This window comes from Anas acuta, chromosome 4 (genome assembly GCF_963932015.1).
Source record: "Anas acuta chromosome 4, bAnaAcu1.1, whole genome shotgun sequence".
NCBI lineage: Eukaryota > Metazoa > Chordata > Aves > Anseriformes > Anatidae > Anas > Anas acuta.
This window is the reverse complement of record NC_088982.1, coordinates 2,674,596-2,698,612: the sequence shown is the minus strand read 5'-3', so window position 1 is coordinate 2,698,612 and position 24,017 is coordinate 2,674,596. Positions and strand designations below refer to the sequence as shown.

Genomic DNA, 24,017 nt, shown 5'->3' with positions numbered 1-24,017 from the left:
ACAGAAGGTGGCAGCACCAAGAGAGAGAGACAAGTTTCTTAATTACAGCAGACAACTCCTTACCCTTTCGCAACGTTTCTAATTAGAGTTTAACCTAGTCACATTCAACAGCAAGCTGGTTCACTGCAACATTTTATTATGAAGCAGCTGGAAAACTCTTGTGGTGTGCTCATGTATCATGTATAATTAGAAGAATTAGGGACATTATAGAACGTCAATTTTTTACATTACCAGGATTATTCAGCAGCTCCTACCCATCTTCTGACAAGTCTTTTATGCCTAATTTGAAGCAGGAGGGATATATTTCATTAGCTTGCTTTAGGCACTATAACAGAATGAAAAGGGTGAGCTTCAAGGCAGGAGCCTGAATAGAAACCCTAAAATATTGATGGCTTTTTTTAAAGCTTCATACGAGCAAATGTAGATGCAGCAGCACCAAGAGAAGCAGCTAAAAACAGCGCACACAATCTTAGGGATCTCGAGCCAACAGCTCACCACTGAAAAAAAAAAAAAAAAGTTGTGAGCGGGGAAGCCACAAACAGGAACTGTGAGGCAGGACAGGGTCTGCAGCGCTTCCTGCTGCGAGCCCTGCACCAACACGGGCTCGTCCCGACCGCTCTGCATCTCCCAAGGAGGACTCAAAGACAAAAAGGGGCTCAAACTTTCACATGACTTCTAAGCCACTTTTCTGATGTGTTAGAAACTTACCAAAAAAATCTAATTATCCCTCTCCACCTCTGCCTCCATCTGCCTGCTCAGCAGTAGGAAGCATGAACCAGTCCCATCTGAACAACTCTGAAGGCTTCAAAATGCACTCAAGCCCCTGCTGTCCCCATCCAGCTTGTCAGACAGCCAGTAATACGCACCAAGGGCTCTGTCTTCTGCTGCTGCTGGAGCTCAGGCAGCTGTTTCCATCCCTGCATGATGGAAATTTGCCCAAAACAGCCAGAAAGAAGAGGGACAAGGAGAGCATAGGAGACACAAACACATCAGGTATGAAATAGGGTTGGCAGACATACCAGGACTGAGGGACAGCCTGTGCCCTGGAGGGACAGACAAGGGCCAGGCAGGCTGCCTGCCAGCACTACAGACTCCTGTACAAGCATTTCAGCCTCAAGCAATGTGCAAAACCTGGGGTTTAGCTCCTCCAAAACACTTAGTGGACACCATAACCTCTCCTCACCCATGCTGAGCAACCACTGGTGTTGACACACCCCTGATACCAAGAAGCTTAGGCAGCCCTGCAACACAAAAACAGCCACAGGTGGGCCAAAATTCATGATTCTGGGTTTTCCATCTCAACTATGTCCAGGATGGCAACCCCAGGGAAGATGTCACAACAGGTCTGTGCCTCATCTTTCCTGAGTGGGTCAGACAGGAGGCACACAGTCATTTAAGCACACTTTACAGAGCATGAGATTGAATTTTCCCACCACCTCATCTCAAAACAAATAGGTAAGAGCCAAGCATTAAAACTTCTGCATTTGTTTCCCTATCCCAGTGCAACTGGCTTGATAGGAGAGCAGTAGTGGTAAACCCTGAAAGCAGATAGGGCTGGAGATAGGAGAGAAACTGTGCAGGAGCTGGAAGAAGGGCAAGGGTGGAGTAAGATCACAGGGCTGGGCAGAGGTCAGTGAGGACTCTGGCAAGGGAAGCATCCTCAGTTCCTCCCTCCTTAGGGGAGGAAAGAGCAAAACAAAAGGCAGCTGAGTCTCGTGTCCCTTGGGCAAGGGACGGACAAAACACACAGCTTGCAAATAATCCCAAACCTGGGCTGTACAGGAACTGCACTCCCAGGCAGGTGTCTGCTTTATCACTAAACCACCTCAAGGCTTCAACCCAGGCTGTTTTGAATTCATCTGCTTAAGCCTGCCAGGTATTTTAAAATGCAAGCAACTTATACCTGTCAAGCACAGGGTCTCCTCGAGGTAAAGAGATGAGCGGTGTGCGTGGCAGATGCACCTTCCCTGTGGACACAGAGCTTGAGAGCCACCTCCAACCCCAGCAGCTGCTTTCCCCTCATCACCCTAAGGGCTGCCAAGTGCCACCCCTGCTCCTCGAGGGGTGGCAGATGCCACAAGCAACAGCAGAAGCTATTCTGTTTCTCTGAAAGCTTTGGCAGTGTTTTGCAGAAGTTTGGAGCAGGATCTGATGCGGCCATTGCATAATTTGTGAAAATATTGATCGTGCTTCCATATGGAAGAACTCTGGAGCTTTGTGGCTTGTCCTAGTAGTTGCTTAGGGGATGTGGTTAGACACCTTTTGTGTCTTAAATTGGCTGGGGAAGAGTTAAAGACCTCCAAAGCAGCACCTCGACACCCCATCTCTATCTCTGCAGATTGCTATCTTCATAGGAAGGCAGCACCTGCTGAAATGCCAGGAGTTACATGACAGGGTGAGTCAGACCCCTGAGCACAGGAAAGGCCACTGCAGCCTGAAACAGTCTAAAACCACTACAGAAAAGATACAGAAAAGAGATTTTGCTGAGCCTGAGGCTAGAGTTAGGTAGAAAGGCAAAGGCTGCTGAGAAGATCAGCACAGCCCTCCTGTACCTTGAAGAGCACCTTGTGGTCACAGGATGATTTCCCCCAGCCCTACAGGACCCATCTCACAGGGGACAAAAATGAAAAGTCACAAAAAGAGTCCACGAGGCCAAGCACAGCAGGCACCATCCTACTGAAACAAGATCTGCTCCTCACAGTGGGCAGCCAGAAGGAGCTTTGACCTTAAGTCCTTCTGCACCTCAGCTCATCACTTGCAATAGGAGAATAAGCCACCCTCCACATTTTATGGGGTGGCTAGGAGGAAACTGTAGTTTTTGTAGACATTCTCTTCTAAAGGATCACTGATCCTAATTCTCCTCATCAGTCTCCCTGTAAATCATGCAGGGCCCAGGACCATCTCAATACCCATCCCCAGCCTCAACTTCACTCCAATCACCACCCCAGTTCTGTTTCTATCAACCCTCTCACAAAGTGCTTACCCTGCAGATATTTTGCTTTTCATCTGGACTTTAAAAGCCCTGAATTGAGCTGCAGCAAGTGGAGGTGGCATTACCTTTCCCACCACTGTCTAAGCAGCACCTGGCAGCTGCAGCAATAAAAATCTGGAGGAATAGTTATCAAAAAAGTACAACTCCAACACCATGCACATTCCCTCGAAAAGCTTAATTGCTCCGTGGGAGCAGCGCTCACAGCCCAGGGGCTGCAGGCTTCTCCAAGGAAGCCGAAAGTCTTAATCAGAAAATTCTCCTGGGAAAAAAGCAGCTATGTTCCTAATGACATCATCCCACATGCCAGGCTATGAGACTCATGCCAGACACAGCCCCAGCAGAACCTTTTGGTATGCCTCAGAGGGGACACAAAGCCAATCATGTTATTTTAAATCAACATCTGCAAGCATGCACACTATCCAGGAGGTTAGTACAAATGCATCCATTCACACCTCACTGCAGGCTGTTTCGATGCTTCACCTGCCTTCCTGTGCTAAGGAAGGGTTTAGGGGGAAAATTGGGAATTTTTGCTTTACTGTTACCCAAAAATTGCAGTCTAGGCGTGTGTATTACACAGGAGGAATTGTTTCAGTATAGATTGCTGCTACTGTTTAGACAGCAGTAGCATAGATAAGAATAAGATACACATCCACAGTTTTCCTATTTTACTCTACCAATCTGGCTAAGATCAAAGCTTATCGAGAGTTGCCAACTTCTGCCAAATCTTTGCAAAAAGTTTTATTTCTGAATATGCCATATGTGATCCTTAACACTAAAAACTCTCAAAGCAGCTTTTCTGGAAAGATTGAGTTTTTATCTTCAACATCCAAAATTGCCTTAACTACAAGCCTGGAAAAGCAAACAAGCACCTGTTTGCACAGCACAGTCAATTCCTTCACCCAAATCAAACTCCAGCTTCCAGAATACTGGGATGGCATCTGCCCTTCTTCTGAAGTGGTAGCTGTCCCTGCCCATGAAATCTCTTCAAAAAAACAAAAAGTCCCATTAAAAGGGTTCTTTTGGGTTCACACAATTGGCAGTTCAACAAGATGAGGCAGTCACATTAAATCACCTCAGCTTTCTTAAATGAATTTAATTTCTAGGCACAGAAGGTAGAAAGTCACAGGACAGTCCTTTCTGCAAAACATCACTGATCACCCCACCAGAGTGCTAGAGTAGCAGCATGCACCATGCTCCTGTCAGATCCAGCCTCGCTCATTTTACCCTGGAAAAGCACAGACTTGCCTTCTAACTCCAGTGCTTTAGATGTTTTTGTCACTGATCCTAATCCATTCAGAACTGAAGCCCAACATTTGGCCTCACCTTTAGCGTCCCAAACCAGAAGCTTCACGTAAGCCAAATGGCCAACACTGCTGCAGTTGAATTTGATCAAGCACAGGAGTTTGCTAATTTGTTTCAGAGAAGCCCAAGAGCTATGTGCACTGCCTTTCTCCAAAGAAATGCAGATTAATTATAGAAGGATGAACAGGAGCAGTAATATACATTCTACAGCTTTTAAAAATAAGGGGACATCGACTTAGATACAGACTTTACCCTAAAATCAGGTCTGGTTCTTCAAGCATCCCAGCGCTCAGCCATAATACCACGTTAAAGGTCTCAGTCTGAGTTTAACAGTGAGTTTCATCTGTTTTTTCCAATCCTTTGGATTTTCAACTTGTTTAGCAGTAGACACTAATTTTCAAGAAAGGTGTGAGGTTTTAATTAGCCTAAAGTAATCAGCCTGAGCTGAAAGAGGGCTTGCTTTGCTCCCTGAGCACTGCAGGCTTGTGGATTCATTCCACCTCTCAGAAAACACCCAAATTCCGTGTTGAGTGCAAAAGTAAACTCAATTAATAACAGAGCCTCCACCTCCATACTGACCTTTACACAACACACAAAAATGTGGACTCCTATCACCTCCAAAGGGTAGCCCACCTTACAGTTGGTTAATATTGGCAGGGATAAAGCTATCAAGGGATGCAGGAGAGGGTTAGAAGCACTTTGCACAAGCATTACCAGTTCTCCAGCCTGCACAGTATTCCAGAAACAAGGATCTACATAGCATCCTGTACACACACTAACCAAGGCAAGCTTCTGGTCACACACAGGCAGATTTCAGCATAATTGCTAATCAGAAATTCATTCAAGACAAGAACAGAGGTAGGAGAGCAGCTTTTAGGTAAACATTTGCCTAGACTTTTTATCTTCATGCTGAGGTTAAACTTCAAAGCTTATTTTCAGATTTTTTTGGTAACTCATAAGAGTCTGAAAAGCAAATCATGAAAGATTTTCTCCTTCCTAACAAATTACTCCATGCCATCGACAAGACAAATTAGTGCTGCAGCCACAGAGCAACATTCTCCAAAAGCTGCTATCACATCACTTTTTGCGAGGCTGTCTCCAAAATTAAAAATTTAAGCCATTGATTAAATAAAGCAGCTCTGTATACAGCTGGATGCTTGCTAGAATTTTAAGCTTTTCCCTTCGGTTCACAGTTGAGGTATTCCTTGGCAAATCTCCCTATTTTCAGCCTAGGGAGATTTACCTACCCCGTGGCAGGCAGCCACACAGACAGTTTATGCCAGCTCAGGAGAAGGCTGCTGGGGGTTAGGGGTTGTCCACAGGCTGTGTTGTTGGACTGCTTGAGGCCTTCTGACAACAAATTGGCAAGATGCATCCGAATGTTACCTCCCTTGCTTGTGTTAGACAACCTCCTTTATTAAGCTGAATGCTATTCATTGGCACAGGTATACGAACGGCTTTTCTGGATCATTTAGGTGAGATTTAGAAAGCATCTTCCAACTCCAGCCCCTCCACAGGTAGCTTGTGAGAAGCAGAATAGCTGGGGATGTGCTGGGGATGCTTCTTGGCTCTGGAGAAGCTCTTGGGAGCCCATCAGATACAGCTCTGTGCATGAATGGCCACCTGCTGTGAAAATGTCAACCTGTTCCCTGAGCTTTGAGTGCTTCGAGGCCACGAACTAAACCAGAATTTCATCTGGTTAAAAAGGTAGAAAGCATCCAGCAGGTGAGTCGCTGAGACAAGATCCACATCCTCGAGGTAACAGATCCCTCCACTACCAGCCATAACTGCATGTTTCCAACCCTATTTTGAGTCCCTCTTTTGTCATGAGGAGCCAGATAGAAATATAAACTTTCCCCTGCCACTTCAGTAATAATTCATAACAGAACTGAAAGGACTGATCTGCTACAAAAAACACCCAGGCACTTTTGAATTAATTCCAGTATTGTATTTTGCAGCCAGATTTCTAGGAAATGTTGTGAATAATCCAAGTAATTCAGTGGGGCTTTGTTTTGCTTTGTTTTTAAAAAAACACAGCAGCACGTGGAATTTCAGTTCTGTACCAGAACCCACAGAAATCAGGAGTGTTCGTTTTATTATAGGCCTCCTGGTAGACAGTTCTCAGAAATAAGTCTGAGACCCTCCTCTCAGTCTCCCTGTCCACAGGTAGCAGTGGTGTATCATCTGCTGTTAAGTTGGGCATCTCATCAGGGAAACCCACTGCAAAAGAATTTGTTTCACAAAGACGTTAAGATTAATCTCCTGGTTGGGCAAACAATCCCAAGACAGAGACGAGTCTAAAAAAATACACAAAAACACCACACATACCAAACCGAACTGAAAAACAAAAGCAAGTAGATAAAATATATCCAAACATCCCAAGCCAGACTGGGGCCTTGGGGCCCTTCAGCACAACTGCAATTTATTGTGCCAGCAAAACCAATTAATAAGTCAGAGGAGACCAAGCAGTAAGGGATTTGCTCTGGAAGACAAAATTTATGCTGCAATATCTGTTGAGCCAGCTTTAAAAACAATGCAACAATTCAGATATCCCCAACGCTACGCTGCGACTCCTTCCGTGGGATTTTGCAAGAGGAACTAGAAAGCCTCCGGTTTTGTGCCTTATCAGAGAAAGTTCTTGCACCAATTAAGCAGCTCATCACACACCAGCAGAATTTAATCATTCGCAGCTAATAGCAATGCCTTTAGAGCTAATAGACTTGTAGTGAGCACTGGCTGCTCATCATCCCCACCCCCTCATAAAGAAGGTGCAGGAGGTTGACAGCCAGGGGACAGTTCAGAGTTTGGTGAGTTATTCTTAGTGTGGATTGTGGGGCTGCATTTCATCTGGATTCCCATTATCTTCAGCTTTGGATTGGGTCTACGAAATCTCATTAGTCACCTGAGTTTGCCAGGAACAAACCTCATTTGAGAAAACCTTGCTGATGATTCAAGCAACTTAAATGCACAGTCCGCACCAAGAAGTACTACTGCACAATGACAGATTTGGTTCTTTTGTTTGTGGAAAAAGGCTCAATCCAGACATAAAAGAATGGGTAGAAAACACAGATTCCCAGTGAGATATTGTTGTCAGAAGACAGCTATTAAGTCTGATGAAATACATGAATCAAAACCAAATGTGGCCAACAACTGCCACACATACCTGCTGTCACCGCACTTCACATCAGAAAAACTTCTAACTGGGCAGACGTGAACTGATTTCCTCATTTTTCATCCTAATATCGCCTCTACAGAAAGATGTTAGGCAGACTTTTCCTTGCCAGCTATATCACATGGATTTACCTTCTGCAATGCACTGAAAAACACAGCCATGGCTTTCAGCTTAGTTCTTCCAGCAGTAGCAGAGAACTGCAGTACGCCAGAAACTTGTAACTTGTGACTAAACACACGGGCTCCTTTGATCAACTTTCCAGATTTTTAGCCAGTTAAGAAGTTATCAGACAGGAGGCTATAAAAAACCCCTCTGAGCTTTCAGAGTAGTCATATATTAGCATCCGTTTGCTAGAAAATCCTTCCTGGGCTTTTCCCAGCTCCTCGGTGACTAATAAACAGAACTACAAATTATTAAATACCACGGTAAGTTTTTGTGAACAGCAAATATCCAGGCAAGTCTTACAAAGCATTGTGTTGGTGCAGCAACTCATATAATGATTTAAGCTAAAATTGAAATCTCAACTTTTAAGGTCTGACATTGCTGCAGCTGTTACCGAGAACACAACAAGAATAAGGAAAAAAAGTTAGCTGGCAAGACACAGTCTTCAAACAGAGCCTCAGATATGGCCTGGAACAAAAACATCCTAATTACGAAGGATACTGAAAACCATATGTATGAGAGATCTCAGGAGGAGATAAGGAAAGAGCCCAGCTGTGCAAAGAGCAATAGCATCAGGAGAGATTTCTCAGCTGAGAGGTGAGGGAAGAGTGCTAAGGAAACCAAAGGGTTGCTTTTTAAAAAAAAAATAGGATTTTCTTCGAATTTTAAAGCATGTACTGGTCTCAGGACTGAACTGGCTGATCCAAACAAGTGGTGCAAAGAAACAGCTCGATGATTACGTAGCCCCAGTTTCAAAACAAGCTGTTTTGAAACGACATGAAAAGGTAACTTCTTCCTCTGCGGTTTCCTCTAGGCCTGGTTAAGTTTCTGGGCAACCCCTCGAAAAATCCACATTGAATTTCTACAGCGAGCCAAGGTGCCGCCTTGCAGAGGGATGTGGGGATTCGCATTTGCAGCTCCTGGGATGTGCTGCCTGCATATTCTGTGCAGAAACACAAACCCTCGGCTCAACCAGGCAGAGTAAGGTGACTCATCACCCAACACCAAGTGAACTTTCAAAAAAGGTCAGTTTGTAATGACTAGAAGGCTCTGAGGAACAAGAAAGACAGCAAATTTCAGGGTGAGGAAAATACACCGTATTTTCAATCACAACACGGTTCGGTACCTCACACAGGCTGAAGATGAACTTGCAAGCAACATTCCTTCCTTTCCCCAATCCATGCAGAAGCATAACAGGGAAAAAAAACAAACAGGCACAGCTTCATCGAGCCCTTACTGGTAGCTTTAAGGTGCCATCTCCTTCAAGACCAAGGAGCTGGATAATACAACTGGGACAAAAATAAAAATTCTCACTGCCATAGGATCAAGTTGAAAAAAGGCAGAGCTCAAAGAAGAGCTTTACACAAGATGCACAAAAACCACTTACTCTAAAGAACATCCAGAAATCTGCTGGGGCTTGGGTTTGATATTTTTCTTTAATAAGAGGAAGAGAAGATACTGAGTTCATCTGCTAGAGGCAGCTACAGCCTGAAAATGGACACTCAGCAGCTTCCCAGCATAAGATGCTAGGACAGATACTACCCTGGTGTTCTGTGGCAGGAAGGCTTAGGGTAAAATAGGTGGATCCAGGAGATTGTTGCATAATTGGGAAGGACAAACGCAGCTGTGTTTTTCCCTTAGCCCTCAGCAAGCCCTTACACAGCTCTCAGCCAGGAACTGGAGGCTTTGTCATCTCTCCAGGCTCCAGCCCAGATCACCCTCTTACATTCCCCTTCACAAGAAAGCACCAGCCACATCCCAAGGGGACAAAAGCAATCCAAGGAGGGTAGAAGCAGGGCTACCCAAACCTCATACCCCACATGCCTTTAGGAAACCCACAAATACCAAGGAAATAAAACCTCCTGGAGTTCAAGCACTACTTTCTGCCCTTCTGTTCCTTTACCCAGCCTTTTCAAGAGACCTCTTGCTAGAGCTGATGGGACTTGCTCCCAGTTTCATCCTTTTTCCTCTGAGAAATTGGCTTATATAGTACTTTCAGAGAAGACAGAAGATGAGTGAGCCAGTGCCAGAGGAAGGATTGTCAATAGTAACGCTGGATCTACTGCAGCTGCATCTGGCAGATATTCAGCCTCCCCTTCCCAGATGTTAACCTAAAGGCTTGGCCCTCTGGAAGAAGATGTGTTGTGACAGCTACAAGCATCTCCAGACCTAAATAACCGGAGCATTTCAGTCCTGTGCTCTCCCCATTTAGCAATCCTGAGCACTACACCACATCCTCATGGGCAAGAAACCCCATGCCTTTAGATAACACATCCCACAGGGACTGGTCTTGGGTTTACATCTTAAGATGATCTCTCCCTAACAACCTCCTGCCCATGTTTCTTTAAAACCAGAGAAAATTGGAACCTCCCACACCTCAAGTTTGGCTGTACACTATTTCTGCCCTTATCAGTACCACATCTAAGCTCAGCCACCTTTGCTAAGGCAGATAATACAAGCTTCCAAATGCCTCAGTCTAATCATAGTTCAAAAGAAATCCTTGGGACGTTCTGCACTAAAAGATGCATTTACTGGAGCCATGCAGTGTTTGCCTGATGCTTTTAGGCTGTCTCCAAAGAGATCTGACACCTACATCTGATCTCCACTCCAAAAAGTGGGAAACAAGTGCACTTGCCAGGTTGCATTACAGGAAAACATCCTGAGAGAACTGGAAAAGCAAGGAGCCACCCAGAATAGTCAAGCGTTGACAACACGAGGTGATTATTTACTGCTTTGAATATCTAGACCATCTACAGGATATAAAAACGCAGAGTCTGCTTCCAGTACTAGATTACACAACTATGATGCAAGCCTGCGTTCGCATGCTGCTTAAGCTACATGAATTTTGTATCACCCATTTCGAGTTCTCAGCTAACCCTGTGGCACGGCTCTCACTCCAATAAGGTGAGACAAGGCATAAGTCAGTCAAATAATACTTGCCACTCTCTTCAAAGAAGTATCCATTTCTTGACATCGCTGCTGGTGGAGACTCTGGAAAGAGAAAAAGGAAACGTAAGAATCATCACGATGCTGAACGTCTTCACCTCGCTGCTAAGTTCACTTTAAGCCTGGATTAGAGCCCCAAAATACCACAGGCAGAAAATTTTCCTCGATGTGGCAACTTTTAACTTTTTGTTTATTGACTTTAGCATTTACCAGAATATCCCATACAGTTGCAATTACCGCATGAAAACAGTTAGGCTTTCTCAGCATCCTGGGCTGGGACCACAAAACAGCAAGACCAAAGATCAGGACAAGCCTGATTGTATCACAGTGACCTGTTGAACCTAAGCAAATGCATGCACACATAATAGATGCTAAGCATGCAAGAGAATCCTTTTTAAAAATTTAAGCCATAATAAAGTCCAGTCTTACACTTGGATCAAAAAGAACTAGTTTTGGGTAGTAAAAACAACACAATTCAGATAAGAACAGGTTTTTGCATCCTGTCCTACCAATCTTAGTCATTAAGACATCCCCCAAACAGCTCTTGGCACTTGAAGATAAGCACCAAAACCCTGTAGCCTTCCTTTGCCTGCTTCCTGCACTGGGGTCCTGCAGGAAGCACCATTTGCACCAAGAGGGTCTTGCAAGGAAACCACAAGTGGGAGATGACTGACCAAGAGCAAATCCACCAACACAGCAGCGCCAGGACCAAGTCCCTCATTCATCCTGGGATGCTTTGTTAGCACGTCAGTTCTGCAATTCGTGCTGGGAAGTTTGGTATTTACAAAGATGTTCGTACAGCACAGGAGCACCTGCTTTCAAGTGCAATCAAAGTCTGGTAGCCAAACCCAGGCTGATTGCTTATAACACCAGCAGTATTTGACAATTCAGACTGCATGAGCTGGAAACACCAACTCCAACTCAAACACAGGTGCATGCCCTGTTTTAACAGCCAGTTGATAAAGGTCTATTTCAAGCCTTACAGGTCACCTGAGCACTCCCTTGCAAAGGCAGCTCCTGGATGCTGCCTCTCTATTCACAGCTTCCCAGCCAAAATGCAATCAGAAAGAGGAATAGGTTTGCTCCGTCTTTCCCCACTTCATTAGGCTAATCAAACATTACCTACGCAAGCCTGGGATGAATTTGGGCCAACAAGGAAAGAGGTCTCGCCTGCTTTATTGTTCTACAGATTAGGTTTCCTGCTTTTCGTTTGAGGTATGAGATTATTTCCCAAAGACCCTATCTCTACCCCATAACTTTTGGCTTATGGGTTATACACACTTGTTTTCCCCTCTCCCTTTAGGGTGTCACATTTTCAAGCATTACAATTCATCCTGGCCCACCGGGAGCCTTTGTGCACCAGGCGGATACGAGTCACACCCCTGACGACAGCATCTTCCAGCCCTAACACTTGTCACAGCTCAGCATGGCTCAGACATTTCAGAGCAGACAGCATTAGCTGCACAGGTTCCTGGAGGGACACCCTGATGACTATTAAGAAAACACACACAAATCCGAGGGCAATTCAAGTGTCTGGTCCAAGAGAGAAACATAATGTTCCAAGTTCATCCCAGAACAATGGGCCGGAGGAACAAACGCACCGTGGCCAAGGGGCACCCATTACACGAGTCAATTGTTTCCCTCCACCTGGAAGGGAAGGAGAAGATCCATCCAGGCTGATTAGCATGCTAATGATCAAAGGAAGGTTGTTAAAGAGGCTCTTATTGTGTAATGATTGCATTTACGTATTTCAGAGAAACAAACAAAATCCTCCTCGCCAGACGGATTACCCAAGGAACAGAGGCCAGCACTCCCCTGGGATGGAGTATCAATTCCTCACATCTACTATGGCTTCTGAGGGAGCCTGAAGCAACATGCTCATCCTTCGGTAGGCAGAATGAGGCCACTTGGTTTTCCTTTAGCTGAACACACTTATTTGTACAGGTCAGATAACACCCAGTGCTTTATTCATCAGGAACACCCATCTGCAGCATTGCCTGGGTTGACCTGGTGTCTTCACAGGAGACTGGCTTGGTCATTGCTTGGACTAGGCATGAAAAGAGCAAGGTTGGAGTATTACAGCACCAGTGCCGTTTCATTAGGTGGCACTCACTCCTCTGAGTCACAAACGAGCAGTAGTCCCCTAGGCAACATGCTCAGGCAATTATTTTGAGGTGCTGTGTTGTGTTTTTTTAGATGAGTCATAAAATAAAGGTCTTAACCTTGTAATTAAAGATGCAATGGCACGTTTGGGAAAAAAAAAAAGTCGGGCGTTCACCCTACTATGTCTTGGCTGAAGTTCAGCCCTGGTAATTTGCCTTCTCCATACGTAATATCATCCCAGAGTGCCAACGGGATTTGGGCTTCAGAACAGCGGTGGCGGAGCCTTTTCAGAAGTTGCTGCATCCCCCACGGAAGGGGCTACGCACATTGACATCAAGCATGGTAGGGAACGTGCCCAGGAGGTAAAAGGCAATGGGGTGTTTACACAAGTGTAAAACAGACACACATGGAGCTATGGAACTAGCTTAAAGGTCAACGTGCTCGCAGAAGTGGAGGTAGGAAGGGTAAATTGGGGGCTACACCATCTGCATCTCAGAGGATCTACAGAAAGCGAGATCCATCCCCAGATCCATCCAATTTAACCACACAGAATAAAGGAGACATATCAGGGAGAGGAGGACAACTCTCCTTATACATCACCTTCCCCTTTCAACCCCATATTTCTCCAAGCTGTTTGGCACAAGCAAGCCTAGCTTATATTTGTGGCTTACTAGCTAAGAGCAACACCAGCTAGAACCAGCTAGACTGTGCTCCAGTAGATGCTCAGCAGCAGTCAGCAGGGCAAACATGCTAGCAAGCTCCGTGTGCCTCTCCTTCCACAAGGCTTTTGGGATTTTAATGAGGTTTTGGCTCCTTAGTCATGTTTTCCTGAAGAATAGAGCAGTGGGTTTGAGTTGCACGCAACTGACATCACAGCAGAGTTATCTTTCCTCTATCAAGAAGGTACATACCCAAAGCCTGAGACAAAACAGCATTTCTTCCCATCTCACCTCCCTCCAGTCCTTAAAATTCAAAAGCCCATCCAATAAAACACTGCAGTAATTAATTCATTTGCTTAGCTTAAAGAAGCCTGGCCTTGGACAAGCCTTCAGGTACATTAGAGATGCATGTTAAAATGCTCCAGGGTGTGTCTGGAGTTGCAGACTTGTTTCCATGAAGTAAAATCAGCCCCTGCACCTTTGCAGGCTGGAGGAACAGACCTGCATGCTGGTGAGCATTTTGTTATTGCAGGGCAGGGTTTTCTCCCCATGCCACTTCCATCAGATGCAAACCCATGTTTATACAGTTTCTTTCCCCCAGGTTTGTTTTTTTGTTTAGATTTCAGCAATTAAAATCCAAACAAGGCAATTTCGGCAAGACATAAGGACAGGCTTCTATAGACAAAGCTGGAACAGATTACCCTGAGGAGCTAAGATATACACCACAGCAAATTGCCTCTCATGCCTTCAATATCTGATGAAGAGGACTATGTCCTCACTCTCCAGGCTCTCCATTCTCATCCACTACCTACAAGGACAACCGCACTCTTCAATTGCTTTCCTTATCCAAAGGGATGCTACCTCCTACCTCCCCAAAAGCACAGGATATAGCTCTTTTGGTAAGTTCAGTATTTTTAAGAGTTAATTTACTCTGACAAACTTCTACTGCCACCCCACCTTACTCCCTACAAAGACATCCATTAAATAAATTGGACAGGCATTAAGAGCATCACCACATAGTCCCTCCTTCACATAAACACTTGTTTTCTCATCTTCGTGAGCATTGAATTTAAAGGCAAAACCCAGTGAAGTGCTGCAGAGTGGAAAGCAGCGCTTATTTTTCTAGACTCGGGGATAAGAGCTTAGATTTCAAAAAGGAAGCCACTGCCCTTTGACTCGAAGCCACTGTAATCACTTGGAAAGAGCCACTGGGGGGAGGTATATGAAGCTCAGAGCACTTTAACTGGTAGGACATTCGAGTTTGCTGTAGCTTAAGGTGCTCAGTCTTAGGACTCAAGCGATCCACAGGGGGAAGCATCAGACAAAAAGTCGATGTGCTTCCTGATTTCTTACATTCTTACCATTTTTACATTTGCATTTAACAACAAAAGGAACAGACAAAACCCTGCCATGCCAGCCTCCATTATTAAATTCCTGCAGGGGATGCCTCTCAGATCTCCTAATAACCCGCTTTAACTCTCTTGTTTTAAGGTTAGTAATAAGCTCTCTTGAGCCTTGCAATATTAGCAGATTATAAATAAAAACACATTCTCTGGATACTTTGATAACTCGATTAAAGTGTTCTGCTGCTGGCATCTTCCAAGTAAACAGCTCTGCAGCACAAGCCTTCTACCGAAGCAAAATGTAGGTTTCAAACAAGTCAGTAGCATGGGAATTTTGACTACAGACCTCAGCATTTGTGATTTCCCTCCAGTAAAGCTCTCCACATCCTGGTGTCCTGGTGTTATAACTGGAACTTATTTCAAAGCAACTCAATTTTTAAACAGTAACCAGACAAAAAAAACACTTTTGAGCCTTTTAATGACAGCACCTCTTAGGTCTGTCAATACATGGAGCACATCTGGAACATTTAGTTAATAAGTACTGATGAGAACATCCTAGGTACCTTCAGCACCTTTCAGCCATCCTGTGCTGCAATACCCTAGTCCCCAGCACTTTCAAGCCTTCCTCCTGTACTGTTTTGCTGTTGCTCCAGAGACACTTCTGGAACTCATCATTACACGCACCTCTTGCCTTCAGGAGGATTTCAAAGAAAAACAAGTCACTTCAGACGGTTTGTTTTAACTTCTTGCTTAAAGGGTCAGCTGAAAAACCTTCAGACTTCCCCGGTCTTCTCCCAGGAGGGATTACCAATTCTCAGCATGACGCCACCCTAAACAGCACATTTACCTGGAAATAAATGTCCTTTCCAGAAGACACGCAGGGCTTTAGCTTTGAGAAAGGTCATCAGCCACTTCAGGCTTCCTTCCATGAACACGTTCGTCAATGCTAAAAGCATCCATCACCACCACTAAATAGTTGAGCCAGCTCCCCCGCATGATGGGGAAGTTTGCAGCTGATTGCCTACCTCAAACTGAGATCCAAGGCCAAGCCTAGTTTAGATGTGTAGGGTGTTATCTAAGGATTAATTCTGACAATACGAAGCTACCCCAAACCTCATAGTTTAATACTAACAGGTAGCTCAATCATTACTCTTTGGTTCTCTTCACCCTACCATGACTTAACACCACAAGACAAGGGGCTGCAGCTTCACAGGTGACCAGGGAGATGCACCAAGGTTCATGGGATTTATGGGATTTGGGGTAGAGAGAGAATATTTGCTTCACCTGCCTACTCACCAAGTTATACCGCTTCCCTCCTCCACTGAAAGTCCACAGAAAACTAGATGTAAGAAAAAAAAACAAGGAATATCTCAAGAGAAACCTTCAGAAGGGGACTGCTTTTATTTATGGGGAGCATTGACTGAAAGGAACCTGTAGCAGAGTCTGAAAGTCTCTGTATAAAGTAAGAGACTAACAACAGCTGGGGGAAGAGGAAGCTTCAAGCTCCTTTTGTAACCCCACTGCATCACTGCAGAGGAATAGAAAACCAGCTCACCAGGCTGCGACTCCGATCACACTCACTGATCACGCTCAAAAGGTATCAATATTGCAGGATTCCCCTGCACTCATGCTTACAGAACAAGATCTTTGCAGTTTTCATGGAAGAACCAAGCAGTGAGGTCTCCCGGTGGAGACATCTGCTGCAAATTATTTAAAGCCCTTCAAGTCAGCAAGAACGGATGGACAGCAGCATGTGAAGAGCTGTTTTGCCTGAAGTTACCACTTCTCATTTCTATCTACACGTTAAGTAGCTGAGCCCTTCCCACAGCCCTTAATACTTCAGCTGGAGAAGGCTGGTGAGAACTCACCTAATATTGGCAAAGAGAGACAAAAAACATGCCAATATACTGCTTTTCCAAGCAATAATGATCCACATACAAGACAAAAGCTTGAAATTTTACCCATTTTCTCTACACCTGAGAGGTGTGACAAAGACTAGAAAAAAACAAAAACACAGAAGTCCTGGTTTCAGAACTAATCACCGTAATTCAAGGAACTGTAAGATGAGTAAGGCATGCTTGTTAATACTTGGGCAGGAAAAAAAGCAGCTGGGAAGTACAGCTATAGGAACACTGCTGCCTGTGACAAGCCCAAACACAGATCTCTCCCCAGAAAGCACTGGTTTGCAGCCACAAAAACATAGGACAAGATAATAAACTCAATAAGGGTAAAAAAGAAATGGTGATTCATTAAATGGGCAATATCCGCACTCAGCTGCCTTCTAGGGTGTTTCACCTAGAAGGGATAAAAACCAAGATCAACTAAAGACCTCCTGACAGCCTCCCTTCCCCTGCAAACACCACGCATGCTTCTTCACTGCAGACACCCATCATCATTCCCAAGCAGAGACTGACAGGGATAAACCCTTCTAGAAGACATGCAGGTGCCCTATTATCCCTCCTCTGCTTGTCCCCTACTCATCTTGGTGGCATCACCAGGGAGAAGGGCAAAGCAGAGCCCCAAAGCACAACTGGGTGCTGCAGGATGGCCACGGCACACCAAGCACACCCGGTCTGGGAGACTTCACCCCACACAGCACACCCGGAGGTTTAAAGCAGGTGCTGGTATGGTATGGAAGGAGTTGGCATGGCTATGCAACAGAGCAGGGATTTTCTTTGGAGACTTTTACCTAAGCAGGTTGTTCAGCACAGCATCTGCAAACACAAGAAATCAACTTGTGAAGTCTTGAAGACAGCTGTTACGAGGGCTATTTAAATCTACTCCAAACCCCTTCGCCTTGGTAAGCTTTCCAAAGACGTGGGTCAGAGCAGGCACTAAGGAGGAAGCTGTTCTTAAGCAGCCTGATCTACTGGCCAGTTGCTACTTGAGCCAAGAAGTCTGGACCTGCAAGGACACCCGCCTTGGTTTTCCTATTCATAGACACAGCCAGTCAAGGACACTTCAAAAAAACAAGCATGGATGTTTAATATACTTTTCTTGCCACAAAAATGTGGCAAAGCACCACTTGCACCCCTCATCCCAAAAAGAAGCATCCCTAAGGGATTTGCACCCTCCTCTTTGCTTCCTTACATGAATCCTACACCCCTCAAACTCCCATTTTTAAGCCCATGAGGTCTGTATGACATGAGGCTAATAGCTCTAAATCCCCATAGAAAACAATTTATTCGGGTTTTGGAGGACACCACCAGCCCTCTGACATCTAGGCTAACCTAGATGGTGCAGGAATCATTTAGGTCTAGCTACAAAGTGCCCAGCACAGCACGGCCACCCTGGGATGCTGGTCCTGATCCAGACAGGAAAGGACTTTCTGGCTTCACAGCTCAGGGAGCACTAAAGCACTTAATTGGGGATCGTATGCAAGGAGCTGGATATTCTTCTGATACAGAAAGTGGTGTGAGGTCTTAAATCATGCCGCGGTCACTCCAGTGCACAAAACCTCAGGACTCATTTTCGCAGTTGCTGGCTGTGGAAATAGAAAACACGATATTGAAAGGATAGAGCAGGAAGCATCCCTCCTGCCTGCTCACTCCCAGGCAAACACACACCCACACACAAGCTTGGGGATCAGAGATGTCTGCTTTCAAAGCAAAAGCATTTTCCTTGCTGCTGCACTGAAAAATTCCCCTCTTCATCCCCTCCCTGGCTTCCTCCAGAGCACCCACTGCAATAAAGCCACCTAATAAAAAATCGCCTGCTGCAGCAGTGACAGCAATGAGACCTCCTCCCCCCCAAAAAAAAACATGGGCACAAGAGGTTTTGGTGTCAGTGGTGCTTGGATTTACCAGCAGCACCAGGCTGTCCAGGGTTGACTCATCACAATTTAGCCCACCCCAAGCAATTAATATCCGAGGGTGCCTCCCAGAGGTGAGCTGCAAGAGGAAACGACCCCGTAAACTGAGAGCCGTGCAGCTGCTTTGCTGATGGGATCTCTTCCCCCTCCTCGGCCAGGTTTCTTGGCCAGCATTTAGCAGGTGAGCAGGACAAGCCGAGGAGCCGGGGAACAAGGACGCTTTGGGATTTGGCTGCCAGATGAAGAATTTGGGCTATTATCATTCTTTCCTCCCCCCAAGGTTTTGTTTTGCTGGGCCCTCTAGAAATGTGATTTAAGACTCGCAAGGATTTCTTGCAGGAGTGCTACACAGAGAGGAGTGAAAGCAAATACCTCCGGAGATCCCACAAGTTGGCAAGGACCCAAGGACAGACCAGCTGAGGCTTCAGCACACTTTTCCTGAAGCATTTGAATAATTTAGAAAGCTTTAACTCTTACTGACAGCTTTCCAGACAGCTCTTTCGCTTACAGAGCCCTATCAAAAGAACCTCATAACTCTTAATCAGAAGAAAAAAAAAAAGCAGTGGTCCCAAACCTTGTTCAGAGCTGAATACAGGTTGGGAAAGGTGTTTTGGAAAGGTGTTTTTGATGTTTTTGTTGAAATGTTTTCCCTGGACAGGGAGGTCCTTCCCAAGGCCACCACCTGCCACATACCCACAGTGGTACTGCATAAAACACAAACTTGGTTAAGAGTCTCTAAAATTTCACCAGCTCAGAGCTATCCAGATGTTCCCTGCAATATTTCATCTGCATTAAATACCGCAACAATTCAGCAGCTACAAGGTGTAAACAAGTAACCACAGACACCTCCGGTTCCACCTTCCTCTGGTGGAAGAGCTGCTCCAGGAGCAGGTGCAGCATCCCCCCCAGGGGACCAGGATCATGTTTTGGAACACAAAGTGCATTACCACAAAGTTTTTATCCTCCATCTCATTGCCACCGAGATAGAAAATAGCTCTTAGAGGCAGCAGCAGCAAGGCCAAGCTTTGCACCAAAGTTAATCCTGCAATTCGTCCCACCTCCAGCACCCAAAGGACACCTGGATGGGACAGGAGACCTGCTCTGACTCAAAGCCACAGGATCAAAACCCAGGTCTGTGCTTGTACATGGAAAGACAGAAGTAGAGCAGTGATCAGCCACCTGGTCAACCAAAACTTTAATATTTTCAGTTGTGGTGCCAGACAAAGTAAGAAAACACTGGGATTAAAAGCAGAAACAGCCTAAGGAATATAGAAAAGGTGGTCAAGATGCACTCTGCAGCCTCAGCCCTCTCCACAAAGGGATTTCAAATCACAACAGGCTTGGTAGGATGGCACAAATCACCCCGTACAGTTTCTACATCAAGGAGCCACAACACAGCAAACAAGGGCAGAGAGAATCCAGCAGCACCAGCTCAGTTTTTACCCTGGATTACCAACCCAAAATAAAAATGCTCTGGTCCAGAGATGAAATCATTGCCGACTGACAGTGCACGTAGGGTGTTATTCAGTAGGACACTGTTTACGGTTCGTCTACATGGCTTCCATGGCTACAGCAACAGGGATGATGCTTGCTAGCATTTCAGGCAGATTACATGCATGCACGTTGTTTTCACTCAGCGCTGCACTTTCCCCACGTGAAGCATCAGTATGCAAAGCCCTTCTGACAGGCTGTTAGGATGCTTCAGCATTAATTTCAGAGAAAAAAAAGAATAGGCGAGGTATCTTCACTCATCTCCCCATGCATATCTCAAAACTAAATTCAAACCCTGGACGGCAGCACGCTGGTTGATGTAAACTGAATTCAGGAGATTTTCTCCATCCTTAAGCACAGCAATACAGAGACATCCGGCGCTGGCAACAGATAGCATCACCAAGCAGCAAAGCCCGCTGAAAACGCATCAAGTCCTGCCTTACTTCAGCAAATTAAATCATTAAAGAGCTGGCAGGGCTGCTTTTCTGGATTTCCTGTCCAAAAGCATCACCCAGCAGGGCTTCAGCATTCGTTCAGACCACAACTTACCTGCGCTACTTCTGTAGCAGAGATGCTGTTCACACTCAAACAGCCCCCGCTCCTCTCCTCGCTGCTCCCCCCCGAGCCAGCACGCTCGATCCCAAATCCTGACCCCCCCACACCACTTGCTCAGGTGGCCGAGGAGGCAATGGCTCGTGCTTGTGCAACAGCTCCAATATTAATCCATCCGGAGCATCTTTCTCCCTCACTTCCAATTGGCGAGCGGCGGATGGGTGGAGTGAGAGGGCGACCCATTAGCTCCCAGCCGGGCACCTCCGAGCCCTGGCTCCCCAAGAGGAGATGCCAGTGAGCCGCTAACTTCACGCCTTCACTTCATGCCACGGCACAGCCACGCTGGGCTTCGGTTTTCCTCCTCCAGCCACCCCGATCTGCATCCTCTCCCAGCTATTTGCCTCTGGGAGCAAGGAGGAAAGGCAAGGATTAAAGCCAGCCCACGCTCCGGAGCCGCTGCTTTTTTGCTGGATGCTGTGCGGAGGAAGCCCGTGCGCCTCCTTAAATGAGGCTTTGTGGCAACCAGGCTCAAGAAGAAGATAGAGAAGATACCGCACCTTGCGGCCAGAAGTGCAGGGGAAACGAGAGGATGCGAAGATGCAGGATGAAGCGGGGGGGAAAGCTGCTGCCAGGAGGTAGATGGAGCAAATCTCTTAAAGACATAGATGCTGAACTGACCACACTGCATGCCTGACTGCACAGCTGGGCTCCAATTTATTTCTTTTTTTTTTTATTCCCCCCAAGCTATCCAGCTCACCGGCACAGGCAAGGGTTAATGCAGGCATTCAGAAGCAAACGAGGAGCCTTCATTAGTGCCCTGGCTCTCATTCCCTAAGTCCACACTATTACAGCAAGTTGAAGATAGAGCTGGAGAGACCTCACCTCATCCAAGAAGCTTTATACCCGAGCCTGTCAGCCCAGCATTCAGCTAAGCAGCGCCTAAAAAGCTTTGGAGGGAAGATGCCACATCCTCTCCCCCTCCCTCCAGCCTATTCTACTGCTTCACTTTCCTCACAATTCAACATTTTCATAACAATAAGCCAAGTCTCCCCCCGCTGGATACTTAAAGCCCACAGGGGAATGGTCTATTCTGGCCAAAAAAAGAAAAAGGAGGGGGGGAATAAATCAGCTCTCCAAAGCAACATCAAGCCAGCCTTAGAAAAGGCAGAGCCCTAAAAAAAAAAAATAAATAAAAAGATAAACAGCAAGTTCTCCAAACACCAGGGTCACTTCCATCTCCCAATCCCTTCCAGCGACTGATCAGCACGATTTAAATAAAAATCCCCAGTGCTCACAATATTTACCGGGAGGCAGCAGAGGCTTTCCAGTGCGAGGCAAGGCGAGGCAGGGCACAGCTGGGGAAGAGGCATCGCTTTCAGCAGCGGGATTCAGAGCCACATCGCCCGTCCCCGGTCCCTGCTACAGACTTGTTTCCGCTGCACGAAACCACAGGCAGTGCATGTTTTTAAACACCTCCCACGCATTCTCTCTGCTGAGACTGCTCATCCAGTCTCCTCCATGGTTTTTTATTTTTTTTCAGGACACCTGACAGCTTCTCCAGGTAGGGAGCAGCACGGTCAGCTCGTGATTAAGATGTAAGGGAAGTTGGATTTGAGGGTGGAAGAGACCCAAGAGGTCCCCAGCCCAGCTGCTTGCTCCAGGCAATGCTACCTTCAAAGCTGCACCAGGCTGCTCGGGACCTCATCTCAGAGTGATCTGGGTGATATCTGAGTGATGCCTTCCCCTAAAAAAGTTTCGGCAGAACATAAAACCTCAGGATCAGCAGTCAAAGAGGTCTCAGCTCCTAACACAGCAGGATTTTGAGTTTCCCCAATAGATTATTCACAATAATGCAACACATGCAGTCCTGAACCAGGTTAATGTACCTAATGCACTTTCTTGTAACAAGAAAAATTCACAATAAAGGAGCTTAAATCACCTATCCCCACACCTGATCCCTCCACTAACAGTTTGAGAAGCCAGAGCTGAAAGCATCGCAGCCCTAAAGGTGAGACGAGCCTCCTAGCCTCCAGCAGGTATTTCAGGTTTCGAACGCTGCCCGATTCATTTCGGCGAGCAAACAAGCTTATGAAACAAAAGGCTGGCTAAGATCGCTTTCTATTTTTAATTTTTTTCTGCGCCGAGGTTGTTTATCAGCACCCCTGGCCAGCCTGCCGGGACGAGGGTGCAGCAGGGAGCGGAGCTGCTCCCTGGTGGAGGTGACAGCAGCCAAGCGAGCACCACCAGGAGAAGCCCAGCGAACAGAGCGCACCAACAACCACATCAACACATCCTCCAAACCCTAGGTGCACTGCCTCCCTCCTCACCATCACCCCATCTTTAGAGCCCCCCCAAATCGTGGTGGGCTTCTCAGCTTCCCCACGCCACCCTCTCCTCGGGTCCCCAAGCCCTTCACGCACCGTCCACCGCCCCGGTCCATCTCTGCGTCACCAGGCGCTGTGGCCACGGGGCCAAATCCTGCGAAGAGTCAGCGCTCGCCCCAAACTGGCCGTAGGGCGAGCGGAGGAAGGTGAGCCGGGGGTAGCAGAAAGAAGCTGGCTCCATGAGGACGGAGAAGAGAGGAGAGCCAGGTACAAAGCAAACCGCGTCTCCCTTCACCTCCTGCAGCTGGTACTGTTGGGACATGCAGTCTCAGAGCCTTCTCCCCGAGAAGTTCCTTTTTGGAGAGGAATTGATGCAAAGAAAGGAAAGAGAAGAGCCTCTCAAGAAGCTCCGTTCCTGCTGTCACAGCCTAGCAGAGCACACTGGAAAGGCTGCGTCTCCAGCCCGTATTTAAACGCGTCTCTCAGAAAGCAGAGATGCAGCACAGGAAGAGACAAATTCCAGCCCTGCGTCGGGCTGATAAGCCAGGTTTATAATATTCAAGAAGTATTGGCATTACTACAATTCCTTCCCTCCACCCCCAATGAATATCTTGGGCTGTAGCTTGTTGTGCACAATAAGCAAAAAAATCCCAATCCCTGAAAAAAAATCAGCCTGTTCCGGTGGGAACAGCCAGCGCGTTGAATAAAACAAACACACGCGTGCTAAACCCCGGGGACACAATTAGGCTCGGAGCAAGGAGAGGAGGCATTTAACTCCTGGAGAAGGAGATGGCAGCGGGCAAGATGAAAAATAAGCCTGACACAGCACCCACGGGGTGGTTTTGGTGTTGTTTTTTTTTTCCCCATGGGGGTGAGCCCAAGCAGCAGCCCACAGTGCTTTGGGGTACCAGCACCTGCCCTGACACCAAGAAGTCCAGAGAGAAGAGCACATCCAACCAAATCCTATGTGCACTACCTCCCTCCTCACCAACCCTCATCTTTAGAAGCCCACCAAGATTTAGGGGGGCTCAGCTTCAGCCCCTCCTCATCCTCAGCCCCTCCCAGTTCTCCTTCCCACTCCTCTGCCCTCACCAGCAGGTAGCACCCCCAATAACTCACCCCATCACCTTTGCTGTTCTCAGCATCTCAAAGCAAAAGCT

General features: G+C 46.4%; 1 protein-coding gene across 1 annotated transcript in view; it reads right to left on the bottom strand.

Annotated features, from left to right (window-relative positions):
• Positions 1-23,370, bottom strand: part of SLC4A11 (solute carrier family 4 member 11) — an 88,324-nt gene extending 64,954 nt beyond the window's left edge. Inside the window, exons 1-2 of the mRNA XM_068679540.1 lie at positions 22,954-23,370; positions 10,569-10,619 (exon numbers count right to left, since the gene is read on the bottom strand). Coding sequence (XP_068535641.1) covers positions 10,569-10,619; positions 22,954-23,179 — 277 coding nt within the window. The 5' untranslated portion in view covers positions 23,180-23,370. The remainder of the gene's footprint in view (positions 1-10,568; positions 10,620-22,953) is intronic.
• Between the last annotated feature and the right edge of the window lie 647 nt (positions 23,371-24,017).